The 15,637-nt window shown below is 40.9% G+C and overlaps 1 protein-coding gene across 1 annotated transcript in view; it reads left to right on the top strand.

Annotated features, from left to right (window-relative positions):
• msk (importin-7 msk) overlaps window positions 1–15,637 on the top strand; it is a 51,799-nt gene that overhangs the window by 24,106 nt on the left and 12,056 nt on the right. Inside the window, exons 3-10 of the mRNA XM_068353742.1 lie at window positions 88–246; window positions 456–612; window positions 1,894–2,078; window positions 7,316–7,489; window positions 7,747–7,892; window positions 9,641–9,804; window positions 10,043–10,162; window positions 10,281–10,469. Coding sequence (XP_068209843.1) covers window positions 88–246; window positions 456–612; window positions 1,894–2,078; window positions 7,316–7,489; window positions 7,747–7,892; window positions 9,641–9,804; window positions 10,043–10,162; window positions 10,281–10,469 — 1,294 coding nt within the window. The remainder of the gene's footprint in view (window positions 1–87; window positions 247–455; window positions 613–1,893; window positions 2,079–7,315; window positions 7,490–7,746; window positions 7,893–9,640; window positions 9,805–10,042; window positions 10,163–10,280; window positions 10,470–15,637) is intronic.

The raw sequence follows: 15,637 nt of genomic DNA, 5'->3' as shown, positions 1-15,637 counted from the left end.
AGATAGGAAGGTACCTGTTTGGTACTTACTGACATACAGTATTGCAAATTTAGCAGGAATTAAACAAATTTGTAAATAATTTTTCAGAGTACAGCTTGCAGTGTGTACGTGCCAGATGGTGAAACATGACTTTCCCGGTAGATGGACGACAATTGTTGACAAAATTAGCATATATCTTCAAAATCCAGACACAAATTTGTGGAATGGTAGTCTTCTCTGTTTATATCAACTAGTAAAGAATTTTGAGTGAGTACTTTTTTTTTTATGCATGTTTTCTAAAACCAAGTTTTAAAAATTTTATTAACAAAATATTGGAGGGAAAATAGTGGTAAAGATGCCTTGAGTTTTTAATTCCCATTACCTTACTTTCATTTCTTCATGTATGCTTGAAATTTATTTATTTATTTATTTTTTTTTTCATATCTATAGATTTTAATTATCTTTTTGTTTTCCAGATATAAAAAGAAGGAAGATAGAGGGCCGTTGCATGAAGCAATGCGAATGTTACTCCCAATGTGTTATGAAAGAGTTGTTCACCTGATGCCAGACCCATCAGAACACTCGACTCTCTTACAAAAACTAATACTTAAAATATTTTATGCTTTGACTCAGGTAAGCACTTGCATATATTTTTGGGGAAGGTGAATGCATAGATGGTTGAATATTGATATGAGAAAAGGTCATGAATTACGTATTGTATTAATGTTCAGACGAAATACTTGAAAATTCTTGTTGCTTTTGTAGAAATTATCAGTTGCTAGTCAAGAACTGTCCTTGAGGCTTAATGTTCTAGTGCCCCAATATTATTTAACTAAAGCCCTTCTATCCTGTTGTCTAACCTTTTAACTTGAACTTCGTCAGACCATCCACCCTTCTAACTTTAACTTTCAGGTCAAGCTCTTAGGTTTAATTTGTCAGTCCATCCCGTCTCTGGACTTTTACTTTGTCAGTCCGTCCAATTTCTTAACTTTCACTTTGTCATTCTGTCGGATCTCTTAGCCTTTACTTAGTCAGTTCATCCGATCTCTTGGCTTTTTCTTGGTCAGTTCATCCGATCTCTTCGCTTTTACTTCGTCAGTCTGTCCAACTTAACTTTTGCTATATCAGGTCAGCCAACCTCTTAACTTTACTTTATCAGTCCTTCTGATCTCTTAGCTTTTAATTTGTTAGTCCGTCTAACCTCTTAGTTTTTACTTTGTCAGCCCATCCAATCTCTTGGGTTTTTACTTTCAGTCCATCCAACTTCTTAACTTTTACTTAGTCAGTCTAACTTCTTTGTTTTTACCTCATATGTTCATCTGACTTCTTAACTTCCTTCATCTGTTCATCCAACCTCTTGATTTTCACTTCATCTGTTTGTCTAACCTTTTGACTTTTCACTTTATCTGTTTGTCCAACCTCTTGCCTTTCACTTCATCTGTTCTTCCAACCTTTTGACTTTTCACTTAATCTGTTCGTCCAGCCTTTTGACTTTTCTCTTCATCGTCTACCAGTTTTAATCCTCGTCCAAGCACTCGAGCATTCACCTCTCTCACCACTCCATCAACATACAAGTTAAACAACCACGGCGACATCACACATCCCTGGCTCAGGCCCACTCTCACCAGAAACCAATCACTCACTTCATTTCCTATCCTAACACATGCTTGACTACCTTTGTAGACACTTTTCATTGCTTGCAACAACCTTTCACCAACTCCATATAACCTCATCACATTCCACATTGCTTCCCTATCAACTCTTATCATATGCTTTCTCCAGATCCATAAACGCAACATACACCTCCTTACCTTTTGCTAAATATTTCTCGCATATCTGCCTTACTGTAAAAATCTGATTCATATAAAATTCTTGTAAGATAATAAAATTGACAATTTTTATTCTATTTTTCAGTATCATCTACCCTTGGAATTATTAACTCGTGATGTCTTTACGAGATGGATGGAAGTTGTACTTCAGATAGCAGACTGCCCTGTACCTGACCAGACGTTACAGGTAGATGAAGAAGAAAGACCAGACCTTCCTTGGTGGAAGATTAAGAAATGGGCTCTCCATATTCTCGCAAGGTTATTCGAAAGGTGAGTGGTCATATAACTTACTATGTCAGGGTTTTTTATGATGAATTTGTTTAGGGACTCTAGAGTTGCATATCTAGACTTGTAGGAGGACTTGCAGGAGGACTTGCCTGAGTATAACGTTGAACGTGTGAAAAGTGGACCAAGGAAAAGTTGAAAAGTCAGGCAACCGAGTTAGAAGAAGTCCAAAGGGAAAGAGGAAAGTGTTTTTTTATTTTTCATTACGGGAATAGGGTTTATGCTAGGTTTATTTATCAAATTCCTGATAGATTTAAATACTGCTGGTAAAATGGGTTAAGTGAATATTGTATTGCTGTTAGATTGGAAGTAAATTTTCCATAGAACTCCAATTAGATGGAATGATAGAGTAATATAGGTAATAAGATAATTTAAAGATAACTTTTGATCTATTTATGCTCAGTACATACATACATATACCAAGGCACCTCCCCCAATTTTGGGGGTTAGCCGACATCAACAAGAAACAAAAACAAATAGGGGACCTCTACTCTCTACGTTCCTCCCAGCCTAACAAGGGACTCAACCGAGTTCAGCTGGTACTGCTAGGGTGTCACACAGCCCACCCTCCCACATTATCCACCACAGATGAAGCTTCATAATGCTGAATCCCCTACTGCTGCTACCTCCGCGGTCATCTAAGGCATCGGAGGCAGCAGCAGGACCTACCAGAACTGCGTCACAATCGCTCGCCATTCATTCCTATTTCTAGCACGCTCTCTTGCCTCGCTCACATCTATCCTCCTATCACCCAGAGCTTCCTTCACTCCATCCATCCACCCAAACCTGGGCCTTCCTCTCGTACTTCTCCCATCAACTCTTGCATTCATCACCTTCTTTAGCAGACAGCCATTTTCCATTCTCTCAACATGGCCAAACCACCTCAACACATTCATATCCACTCTAGCTGCTAACTCATTTCTTACACCCGTTCTCACCCTCACCACTTCGTTCCTAACCCTATCTACTCGAGATACACCAGCCATACTCCTTAGACACTTCATCTCAAACACATTCAATTTTTGTCTCCATCACTTTCATTCCCCACAACTCCGATCCATACATCACAGTTGGTACAATCACTCTCTCATATAGAACTCTCTTTACATTCATGCCCAACCCTCTATTTTTTACTACTCCCTTAACTGCCCCCAACGCTTTGCAACCTTCATTCACTCTCTGACGTACATCTGCTTCCACTCCACCATTTGCTGCAACAACAGACCCCAAGTACTTAAACTGATCCACCTCCTCAAGTAACTCCATTCAACATGACATTCAACCTTGCACCACCTTCCCTTCTTGTACATCTCATAACCTTACTCTTACCCACATTAACTCTCAACTTCCTTCTCTCACACACCCTTCCAAATTCTGTCACTAAGCGTCCAAGCTTCTCTTCTGTGTCTGCAACCAGTACAGTATCATCCGCAAACAAAAACTTATTTACCTCCCATTCATGGTCATTCTCGTCTACCAGTTTTAATCCTCGTCCAAGCACTCGAGCATTCACCTCTCTCACCACTCCATCAACATACAAGTTAAACAACCACGGCGACATCACACATCCCTTTCTCAGCCCCACTCTCACCGGAAACCAATCACTCACTTCATTTCCTATCCTAACACATGCTTTACTACCTTTGTAGAAACTTTTCACTGCTTGCAACAACCTTCCACCAGCTCCATATAACCTCATCACATTCCACATTGCTTCCCTATCAACTCTATCATATGCCTTCTCCAGATCCATAAACGCAACATACACCTCCTTACCTTTTGCTAAATATTTCTCGCATATCTGCCTAACTGTAAAAATCTGATACATACAACTCCTACCTCTTCTAAAACCACCCTGTATTTCTAAGATTGCATTCTCTGTTTTATCCTTGATCCTATTAATCATTACTCTACCATACACTTTTCCAACTACTGTACGCTTAACAAACTAATACCTCTTGAATTACAACACTCATGCACATCTCCCTTACCCTTATATTGTGGTACAATACATGCACAAACCCAATCTACTGGTACCATTGACAACACAAAACACATATTAAACAATCTCACCAACCATTCAAGTACATCTCAGCTTTCACACCATCCATACCAGATGCTTTTCCTACTCTCGTTTCATCTAGTGCTCTCCTCACTTCATCTATTGTAATCTCTCTCTCATTCTCATCTCCCATCACCGGCACCTCAACATCTGCAACCGTAATTATATCTGCCTCCCTATTATCCTCAACATTCAGTAAACTTTCAAAATATTCCGCCCATCTTTTCCTTGCCTCCTCTTCTTTTAACAACCTTCCATTTCCATCTTTCACTGTCTCTTCAATTCTTGAGCTAGCCTTCCTTACTCTCTTCACTTCTTTCCAAAACTACTTCTTATTCTCTTCATATGAATGACCCAATCCCTGACCCCACCTCAGGTCAGCTGCCCTCTTTGCCTCACGTACCTTGCGCTTTACTTCCACATTTTTCTCTTTAAATTTTTCATACTTCTCTATACTATTACTCTGCAGCCATTCTTCAAAAGCCCTCTTTTTCTCTTCCATTTTTACCTTCACTCCTTCATTCCACCATTCACTGCCCTTCCTCATGCTGCCTCCAACAACCTTCTTTCCACACATCACTTGCAATCCCAACAAAATTTTCTTTTACTAACTTCCACTCCTCCTCTAAATTGCCAGTTTCTCTTGTTTTCACTTCGTCATATATCATTTTCAACCTTTCCTGATATTTACTTTTCACCCCCGGTTTTATTAGCTCTTCAACCCTCACTACCTCCCTTTTACATCCACCTACTCTATTCCCCCATTCTTTTGCTACAACTAATTTTCCTTCCACCAAAAAATGATCAGACATACCGTTAGCCATACCCCTAAACACGTGCACGTCTTTCAATCTTCCAAACATTCTTTTAGTTATCAACACATAATCCATTAATGCCCTTTCTACTACTCTTCCATTTGCCACTCTTACCCATGTATACTTTATTTTTATCTTTCTTTTTGGAAAAGCTATTACTTATCACCATCTCTTGCTCAACACATATCTACCAGTCTCTCACCACTCTCATTTTCACCTGGTATGCCATAGTTCCCAATGACACCTTCTACCTCTCCAGCGCCCACTCTAGCATTTAAGTCACCCATGACAACTACATAATTCCTTCTACCCAGTCCTTCTACACACCTAGTTAATTCATTCCAGAACTCATTCCGCTCTTCACTTTTCTCTCTACCTGGCCCATAAGCACTGACAAACGCCCAACATTCCCTACCCAACCTAACCCTTACCCACATTAACCTAGATGATACCTCCTTCCATTCCACTACTTTACCTGTCATCCATTCACTCAGCAATAAAGCCACACCCTCTCTCACTCTTCCCCTTTCAATCCCAGACACACTACCAGACATTTCACCAAACATCACTTCACCCTTTCCTTTTATCTTTGTCTCACATAAGGCCAATACATCCATCCTTCTATTCCTTAACATACTTCCAATTTCACATCTTTTACTCAGTGAAGTATGAAATTTATTTGTTAATGATTTTTCCTCCAAATTCCTTTGCCAAATGTTTTTGAAGCCTGTGCTTGATGAAATTAACAAGAATATAAGGAAGAGAAGCTTTGACGATTAGTGACAGAATTTGGAAGGGTGTGACAGAGAAGGAAGTTGAGAGTTAATGTGGGTAAGAGTAATGTTATGAGATGTTCAGGAAGGGAAGGTGGTGCGAGGTTGAATGTGTTGTTGAATGGAGAGTTACTTGAGGAGGTGGATCAGTTTAAATACTTGGGGTCTGTTGTTGCAGCAAATGGTGGAGTGGAAGGAGATGTACGTCAGAGAGTGAATGAAGGATACAAAGTGTTGGGGGCAGTTAAGGGAGTAGTAAAAAATAGAGAGTTGGGCATGAATGTAAAGAGTTCTGTATGAGAAAGTGGTTGTACCAACTGTGATGTATGGATCAGAGTTGTGGGAAATGAAAGTGACGGAGAGATAGAAATTGAATGTGTTTGAGATGAAGTGTTTAAGGAGTATGGCTGGTGTATCTCGAGTAGATAGGGTTAGGAACGAAGTAGTGAGGGTGAGAACGGGTGTAAGAAATGAGTTAGTAGCTAGATTGGATATGAATGTGTTGAGGTGGTTTGGCCATGTTGAGAGAATGGAAAATGGTTGTCTGCTATAAAAGGTGATGAATGCAAGAGTTGATGGGAGAAGTACAAGAGGAAGGCCAAGGTTTGGGTGGATGGATGGATTGAAGAAAGCCTTAGGTGATAGGAGAATAGATATGAGAGAGGCAAGAGAGCGTGCTAGAAATAGGAAGGAATGGTGAGTGATTGTGGCGCAGGTCCGTTAGGCCCTGCTGCTTCCTCCGGTGCCTTGGATGACCGCGGAGGTAGCAGCAGTAGGGGATTCAGCGTTATGAAACATAATCTGTGGTGGATAACAGGGGAGGGTGGGCTGTGTTACCCTAGCAGTACCAGCCAAACTCGGTTGAGTCCCTTGTCAGGCTGGGAGGAACATAGAGAGGAGAGGTCCCCTTTTTTGTTTCATTTGTTTGATGTCGGCTACCCCCCAAATTTGGGGGAAATGCCTTGGTATATGTATGTATGTAAGAATCACTTTCCCAATGTCACTATGATGCTATCTTATGGTGTGAAAATTGATAGAAAGTATGCAATTTTATTGGTGACTCATCGAGATAACTGTCTTGAGCATTTGCCATGACTATTTGATGGGTGTCATTAGTTTTACATATGAATGGACAGAATCATCATCATCATCTCCTACTCCTATTGACGCAAAGGGGAAAGAAAGAAAGGACAAAATAATGATTTATTTAATAGACTTCCATGTGCTGTAGTACATAAACTTAACTATCTGTGATTCGTGGTACTTCAAGTCTGCCTAGTGTAGATTAACTCGATTTGGTAAGATTGTGTTTTTTCTTGCACATTAAAAGCATACATTAATTTTGATGGTTATTTTTTAGGTACTGAAGTTAGTATCCAATAGTGGCATGCCAAAGATGGGTTTATACAAAAAGCAAGTTATCCTAAACTAGTTTGATTGATAATGCAATTTTTTTTTTCAATTTTATACAAGGAAATTAATTTGTTTTTAGTTGAAAGGTTTCAATAGAAAATTGTTTTAGGTCATTTAAAGTGTTTTTATAAATGTATTCTAAACCTAATTCTCTCCCAGGTACGGTTGTCCTAGTACGGCACATAAAGAATACAAACAGTTTGCAGAATGGTTCATTAAGACGTTCTCACAAGGAATTATCCAAGTACTGCTCAAAATATTGGATAATTATCATAATAAAATTTATATATCACCTAGGGTCTTACAACAAACACTCAACTATTTAGAACAAGGGTAAGTCAAAGGTGTAGAATTTGAGAAAATTTTTATTTGTTTTTTAGTAAATTGAATATAACTTGTTTCAAATGACATTCAAATCTTGAAAATAGGATAACTGTTTTATAATATGTATTATAGTATCACTTGAGAAAAAATTATAAGATGTTTTGTTAATTATATTGTTTTATGTAACTTTTTAGTATAAAAAGAACTAATTACTGTACTTTGTGGCTTAACATTTATTCCATCACTTGAAATGTTTCTTTTTACAGGGTTGGCCAGTCGGTAGCATGGAAATTACTGAAGCCCCACATGTTGTCAGTGATTCAGGATGTTCTTTTTCCCCTTATGTGTTACTCAGATGCTGACCAAGAGCTCTGGAATTCCGATCCTTACGAATATGTTAGAGTTAAATTCGGTAAGTTGGGTCTCACTCAGTTTTTAGTCTAAGTGATTTGTTGAGGAATTGTTTTGGTTTAAGAAAGATCCTATCTAGCAAGGAGCAGAAATCTATAGTGTGTTAAAAGGCTTGTGCATCTTGGGTCCCAAAACAGGGCGAGTATCGGAGATCAAGAAGTGATGTTTTTGCATGCAAAGGTCTGGGAAATAACAAGGGTTTTGTAGAAATATAAATACACAGTGGAAGTAGTTATATTTTTATTTATAAATAGACTTATTTCTACTATAATGTAGGTAGTAGGTTGGCCAGGGCACCAGCTTCCTGTTGATATATCAACACTAGAGTGTTATGGAGTCCTTTGGCCAGACAGTACGGCATTGGATCTTTTTCTCTGGTTACGGTTCACTTTCCCTTTGTCCACACATACACTGAATAGTCTGGCATATTCTTCGCAGATTCTCCTCTGTCCTTATACACCTGACAATGAGATTACCAAACAAGGTTTCTTCATCCAAGGGGTTGACTACTGTATTGTAATTGTTCAGTGGCTACTTTCCTCGTGTTAAGGGTAGAAGAGACCCTTTAGCTATGGTAAGCAGCTCTTCTGGAAGAAGGCCACTTCAAAATCAAATCATTGTTCTCTAGTCTTGGGTAGTGCCAGTGCCATAGCCTCTGTACCATAGTCTTCCACTGTCTTGGGTTAGAGTTCTCTTGCTTGGGGATACACTTAGGAACCCTATTCTAATTTCTCTTCCCTTTTTTTAATAGGAAAAATTTATTTTTATGTTACTGTTCATAAGATATTTAATTTTTTCTTGTTTACTTTCCTCACTGAACTATTTTCCCTGTCGGGGCCCATGGGCTTATAGCATCCAGCTTTTCTAACTAGGATTGTAGCTTAGCAAATAATGATAATAATGGTATAGGTCATAATGCCTTGAATTAAATGACAAAAACATGATGAAAAAGTAGAATGTAGAATGGTGTAGAAATTGAAGGTTATGCTTTTCAGGTTAATAGAGAAAATAAATAAAAGATAAAGTTGAAGCTGCTGAATTAGGAAGACTGTGATTTGACAGAAGTCTTTAGGAGTGGAGGTATAGAAGAAAGCTAAGAGTTTGAGGTTAGTATGGTCTTGCCTTCTACTTGGCAACTGAATAGTTCTGGTGTCTTTATGTTTCACTGCTTAAAGAGAGACCTCTAAAATATGAAGGTTTGTATGTGTGACGGGAAAGGAAAACCAAGAATTATTCGTAATAGCAGGAGTGAGGTCAACAAGGGAAATGTTAGGTCTTGTGATGGAGTAGCCAAGGAGAAGGACCTGGATGGGGTGGTACCTGAAGATAATGGAAAAGTAGTTTCTAACTCAGAAAGGGGGCCTGCCTAATTGTTATTAATAGCTAAGATTTAAAACTGTTGCAATAGAAGGATTTTATTAATCCAAGGGCTCCGACTTGGAAAAATTGCCCAGTGAGGAAAGGATACAATTTAGAAGGGTGCTTTTTATGCAGAAGTTTTTCTGTGTGTAATAAAGAACTATTTTTCATGAATTGAGAAGTAATCAAAAATTAGGGATTGCAACACAGAACATGTTCCCAAAAGTAATCTATATTGGTCAGTCTTTTGAAGTCCATTGACTAGGTCAGTAGTCAGTTCAACTATTTTGCAATTATATTTTTATTTTTTTATGGAAAGGCCTCTCATTCCCAAATTATCCTTTCACTTATTAATTAGATTTATCTGATTACTATATCTTTCTTCTACAGATATATATGAAGACTTAGTGTCGCCAGTGACAGCAGCTCAGACACTTCTGCTCTCCACAGTAAGAAAGAGAAAAGAAATGTTAGAGAAGACCATGATTTTCTTAATGCAAGTCTTGACCACGCCAAATGTTGATCCTAGGCATAAGGATGGTGTAATGCATATGGTAAACAACTTTTATATTATGACAACTAATGAGTTATACTGTATATTTCGGCTTGATGATAGACTAGAAGAATTATACAATTCATCTATTTTTTTTTATTGCTGTAGCTTATGCATATTCAGTAGCAGTAGACTAGTGGCATTAGAAATTGGTGTAGAGAAACCTGGTACCCAGTAATAGAAATGAATTGCATCAAGCATTTTATGAGAATGTTTAGTGATTGTTATATCTTTTCCAGATCGGCACTATGGGTGGCGTACTACTAAAAAAGAAGATATACAAAGATCAAATGGAAAATATGATAGCGTTATATGTCTTCCCAGAATTCCAGAGTCCATTCGGCTTCATGAGAGCAAGGGTAGGTAACAGTAGACTATATTGCTTCGTCATGAAATTATGAATATGGTTCATCTGTAGATTGGTGCTGAATAATGGTACTAATTCCTGGCTCATGGAAATTAATATTCATATTACAGGCTTGTTGGATACTGCAGAACTTTGATGAAATCAAATTCAAATCTGACCAGAATATACTCGCTGCTATGAATTGTATTCAGAACGCTTTGCTGAATGACAACGATCTCCCTGTTAAAGTGGAAGCAGCAATGGCCTTGTCTGCCTTCCTTGCTTCACAGAATAAGGCAGAGAAGATTGTAGAACCTCATGTGAGTACTTTGCCTTCATGTTAAGTTTTATATAAAATATGCAATGATGTAAGAATGATAAAGAACGTGTATAGAATAGCAGATGCAGGGACAAGGGGAAAAGTAAAGAGCAAATGTTCATATGCAAATTTGTTCCAGCAAATACAAACAATTGTCCTTGACATTGAAGAATGATAACTGAAGCTGGAACACGGCAGTTGAATTTTTTTAGGATGGTGTAGGTATTTGTACATTAAATATCGGATGGGAGTCGGGGAAACCCTCCCCCCACCTGCTCACTGAGTAGTCACTTTGATAGCAGCAGCTGTTAGTGGAGATAGACGTTCTTCAAATGACCGAAGACTGGTATATTTTCAAGCTTTTACTTTGGTACATTTTAACTTTGTTCCCAATATGATGCTATAGCATCTTGGGATATGGCCCTTGAGTTCGAGACATGCTTAAGCTCGGTCGGTTGGCCAAAACTGAATGCAGGATTCTCACCTCTTAGTTAGACTTGCCAGAAGTTGAAGGAACAAGGTCCTTCCTGAAGAAATTCTTTTTCCTTCTTTGTTTACACACCTCAGATACTTCGGCAATGGCATACACACACACTCACCGGGCAAAATATAAGCATGCAATTATCATTGATATGTAATAAATAAATTTATTTGGAGTGCACTTTCTTTGATGAATGAAAAAGTTGAGATATTTGTCTTTGTTGTGGTGGTCAGTCAGCTATGACTCGCCAATGTCGTAAACAAGCAAATGTGCCAACTTATGGTATCCAAACAGTTGTTTATGCAGTATTTATCTATTTTCTCACATTTTGATATTTTGTAATAAAGTAATATTTTGGTAATGACTTTGCCTGTATTCGGAAATAATACAGTCAATTTGTAATTAACAGAAACTTGAAAAACTATTTCCCTGCAAGTTGAGTGCAGTTTTACCAAGTTAGTTGTAAACTAACAAACCTAGCCACACAAACGGCAGAAATAAAAATATTCCAACTTGTGAAATTTTTAGAAAATTTTTCATGTGTTCTATAGATTTTGTGTGAAAATTTATATATGATGAATTTGGGAAACATTACTGGAATTTCACTTCTCTACTGAAATTTTATGAGGAGCATTTGGCAACATTGCTTTCATGTAAACAAACAATAGAAAACGTTACGATGTTATCATCTATGACTGGTTTTGTGGTTTTTTATATGAAAATTTAATAAATTGAATTGGTAATAATAGGTGTGTATAGCTAATCAATATTTGCCTGTCACATTTCATAATACACCCAAAATATGAAAATTTACTGGGCCAGCCGAAAAATCTCACAAAAATCGCTGACTAGGAATTTCTGCTATGATAGATTCTAAAATCCTCAATTTCTTATTTCCAAAAATTCTGTAGCTAGATATAGGGTGGGTCTTACCATTTGCAGTGTCTTATGACATGGGAAATACGGTAATTAACTGGCAATAGGAGCTCAAGCTCGACGATGTAAAACTTATAATTCTAATCGCTCCCAGTTATATTTTATTACATTTTGGGTTTGAATGTATCTTTGTTTAGAAGAAACAATGCTAAGACCAAGAAAATGTATGCAACATCTGCTTTCCTGAAAAGAAAAAAAAAAGCGACCATATGAAGGTAGTAAGAAGTGACGACATGAATAGAGAGGAAAGACGGGGACAAGGAGCCTTAATATATAAGATGTAATGCCATATACATAAGTAATAATTACAGATAACACAAATATGGTACTGTATAATATAAAATTTCATAAAACCCTTAAAATGTATAACAACACTCTAGTAAATGGACAGGCAATAAAAAAAATATCACCAAAACTTAGTCTGATCTCTTAATACTATACTTATTGGCCTTCAAATGGAAACTCAGACGAAATGAATTTGACTATCTGTGAAACACAAAGCAGATGCAAGCTAAATAAGTTGTCTCTTATGGTATAGAGTTATTTTTCATTTTGTCTTGGAAAATATTCGGATTAATTATTCCATGAGAAGGGTCTAGATTTTTAAAAAATAAGGTATTTGTAAAAAAAAAATTTATTAAACAGAAATGAAAACACTATTACTTTATTCTAATATATAATATGTCTACCACATTAATATCAGCTTTTTTAAGTTGCAATAGTTATGTCGGGAGTTATTTTTTTAAGAATTTTTAGGGTTGCGGGGTATTATTGAAATGGGGGAGGGCTAATAGAATGTGAATACTTACCTTTTTTTCTATACATAAACTAACCTGTGACCGAAAGTTCAAATTGATTCATGCAAAACTATTATTTTTAAAAGCCGTAACCAGGCGCGCCCACGTATCCGTTTACCAGACTTTTCTTGCCTATACGCCCCTTTACCAGGCTTGTCTTGCCCACACGCCCCTTTACCAGGCTTGTCTTGCCCACACGCCCCTTTACCAGGCTTGTCTTGCCCACACGCCCCTTTACCAGGCTTGTCTTGCCCACACGCCCCTTTACCAGGCTTGTCTTGCCCACACGCCCCTTTACCAGGCTTGTCTTGCCCACACGCCCCTTTACCAGGCTTGTCTTGCCCACACGCCCCTTTACCAGGCTTGTCTTGCCCACACGCCCCTTTACCAGGCTTGTCTTGCCCACACGCCCCTTTACCAGGCTTGTCTTGCCCACACGCCCCTTTACCAGGCTTGTCTTGCCCACACGCCCCTTTACCAGGCTTGTCTTGCCCACACGCCCCTTTACCAGGCTTGTCTTGCCCACACGCCCCTTTACCAGGCTTGTCTTGCCCACACGCCCCTTTACCAGGCTTGTCTTGCCCACACGCCCCTTTACCAGGCTTGTCTTGCCCACACGCCCCTTTACCAGGCTTGTCTTGCCCACACGCCCCTTTACCAGGCTTGTCTTGCCCACACGCCCCTTTACCAGGCTTGTCTGGCCCACACGCCCCTTTACCAGGCTTGTCTGGCCCACTCGCCCCTTTACCAGGCTTGTCTGGCCCACACGCCCCTTTACCAGGCTTGTCTGGCCCACTCGCCCCTTTACCAGGCTTGTCTGGCCCACACGCCCCTTTACCAGGCTTGTCTGGCCCACTCGCCCCTTTACCAGGCTTGTCTGGCCCACACGCCCCTTTACCAGGCTTGTCTGGCCCACTCGCCCCTTTACCAGGCTTGCCACACGCCCCTTTACCAGGCTTGTCACACGCCCCTTTACCAGGCTTGCCACACGCCCCTTTACCAGGCTTGTCACACGCCCCTTTACCAGGCTTGTCTTGCCCACACGCCCCTTTACCAGGCTTGTCTTGCCCACACGCCCCTTTACCAGGCTTGTCTTGCCCACACGCCCCTTTACCAGGCTTGTCTTGCCCACACGCCCCTTTACCAGGCTTGTCTTGCCCACACGCCCCTTTACCAGGCTTGTCTTGCCCACACGCCCCTTTACCAGGCTTGTCTTGCCCACACGCCCCTTTACCAGGCTTGTCTTGCCCACACGCCCCTTTACCAGGCTTGTCTTGCCCACACGCCCCTTTACCAGGCTTGTCTTGCCCACACGCCCCTTTACTAGGCTTGCCACACGCCCTTTACCAGGCTTGCCACACGCCCCTTTACCAGGCTTGTCTTGCCCACACGCCCCTTTACCAGGCTTGTCTTGCCCACACGCCCCTTTACCAGGCTTGTCTTGCCCACACGCCCCTTTACCAGGCTTGTCTTGCCCACACGCCCCTTTACCAGGCTTGTCTTGCCCACACGCCCCTTTACCAGGCTTGTCTTGCCCACACGCCCCTTTACCAGGCTTGTCTTGCCCACACGCCCCTTTACCAGGCTTGTCTTGCCCACACGCCCCTTTACCAGGCTTGTCTTGCCCACACGCCCCTTTACCAGGCTTGTCTTGCCCACACGCCCCTTTACCAGGCTTGTCTTGCCCACACGCCCCTTTACCAGGCTTGTCTTGCCCACACGCCCCTTTACCAGGCTTGTCTTGCCCACACGCCCCTTTACCAGGCTTGTCTTGCCCACACGCCCCTTTACCAGGCTTGTCTTGCCCACACGCCCCTTTACCAGGCTTGTCTTGCCCACACGCCCCTTTACCAGGCTTGTCTTGCCCACACGCCCCTTTACCAGGCTTGTCTTGCCCACACGCCCCTTTACCAGGCTTGTCTTGCCCACACGCCCCTTTACCAGGCTTGTCTTGCCCACACGCCCCTTTACCAGGCTTGTCTTGCCCACACGCCCCTTTACCAGGCTTGTCTTGCCCACACGCCCCCTTACAAGAGTTGTCTTGCCCGCACGTCCCATTACCAGACTTGTCTTGCCCGCACGCCCCTCTACCAAACTTGTCTTGCCCGCACGCCCCTCTACCAGACTTGTCTTGCCCGCACGCCCCTCTACCAGACTTGTCTTGCCCGCACGTCCCTCTACCAGACTTGTCTTGCCCGCACGTCCCTCTACAAGCCCCATTACAAGAGTTGTCTTGCCCACACGTCCCCTTACAAGAGTTGTCTTGCCCACACGTCCCATTACCAGACTTGTCTTGCCCGCACGCCCCTCTACCAGACTTGTCTTGCCCGCACGTCCCTCTACCAGACTTGGCTTGCCCGCACGTCCCTCTACCAGACTTGTCTTGCCTACACTTCCCATTACCAGATTTTTCTTGCCCACACCCTTTACCAGACGTGCCTTGCCCACAGATGTGTAACATCTAGAAGCATGGCTTGACTGAAATTGCTTGGATTTGTGCACTCTAGGTGAATGGCATCTAGAAGCATTGGTACTAGACTCAAATTGCTTAGATGCGTGTGCTCTAGTATAGGCGAAGGAATTTGCCCTCCAGGCAGAGATTCAGTTCATGCGGAAGAAGGGTGCTTTCCAAAGCCACACGTACTTCAGCTTGACCACAAGCATGCTTCCTTTAGTCTGCATATTTGATAAGGTTCAGTATTGGCTAATAATGTTTACCTTTCCTCCAGGATGTTAACAACACCTTCCTAATCTTCATTTGACTCTTTTTTGCCAAGAAGATGTATGAGGATGGGAGACCAGTCATAAACCTCCCAGACGTGAATAAATTTGTTTGACAAGCTTCATCCATATTGGAAATTCCAAATAGTACGAGAAGACGAGGCCGGTTGGACATCTCGGTGTCAATTGACTTGAAGGATGTTTACTGTCAGATCCCAAACCATCTCTGCTTCA

The sequence above is a fragment of the Palaemon carinicauda genome, chromosome 2, assembly GCF_036898095.1.
Source record: "Palaemon carinicauda isolate YSFRI2023 chromosome 2, ASM3689809v2, whole genome shotgun sequence".
Lineage (NCBI taxonomy): Eukaryota > Metazoa > Arthropoda > Malacostraca > Decapoda > Palaemonidae > Palaemon > Palaemon carinicauda.
The sequence above is the reverse complement of the archived record's forward strand: the minus strand, read 5'-3'. Positions and strand labels throughout refer to the sequence as shown.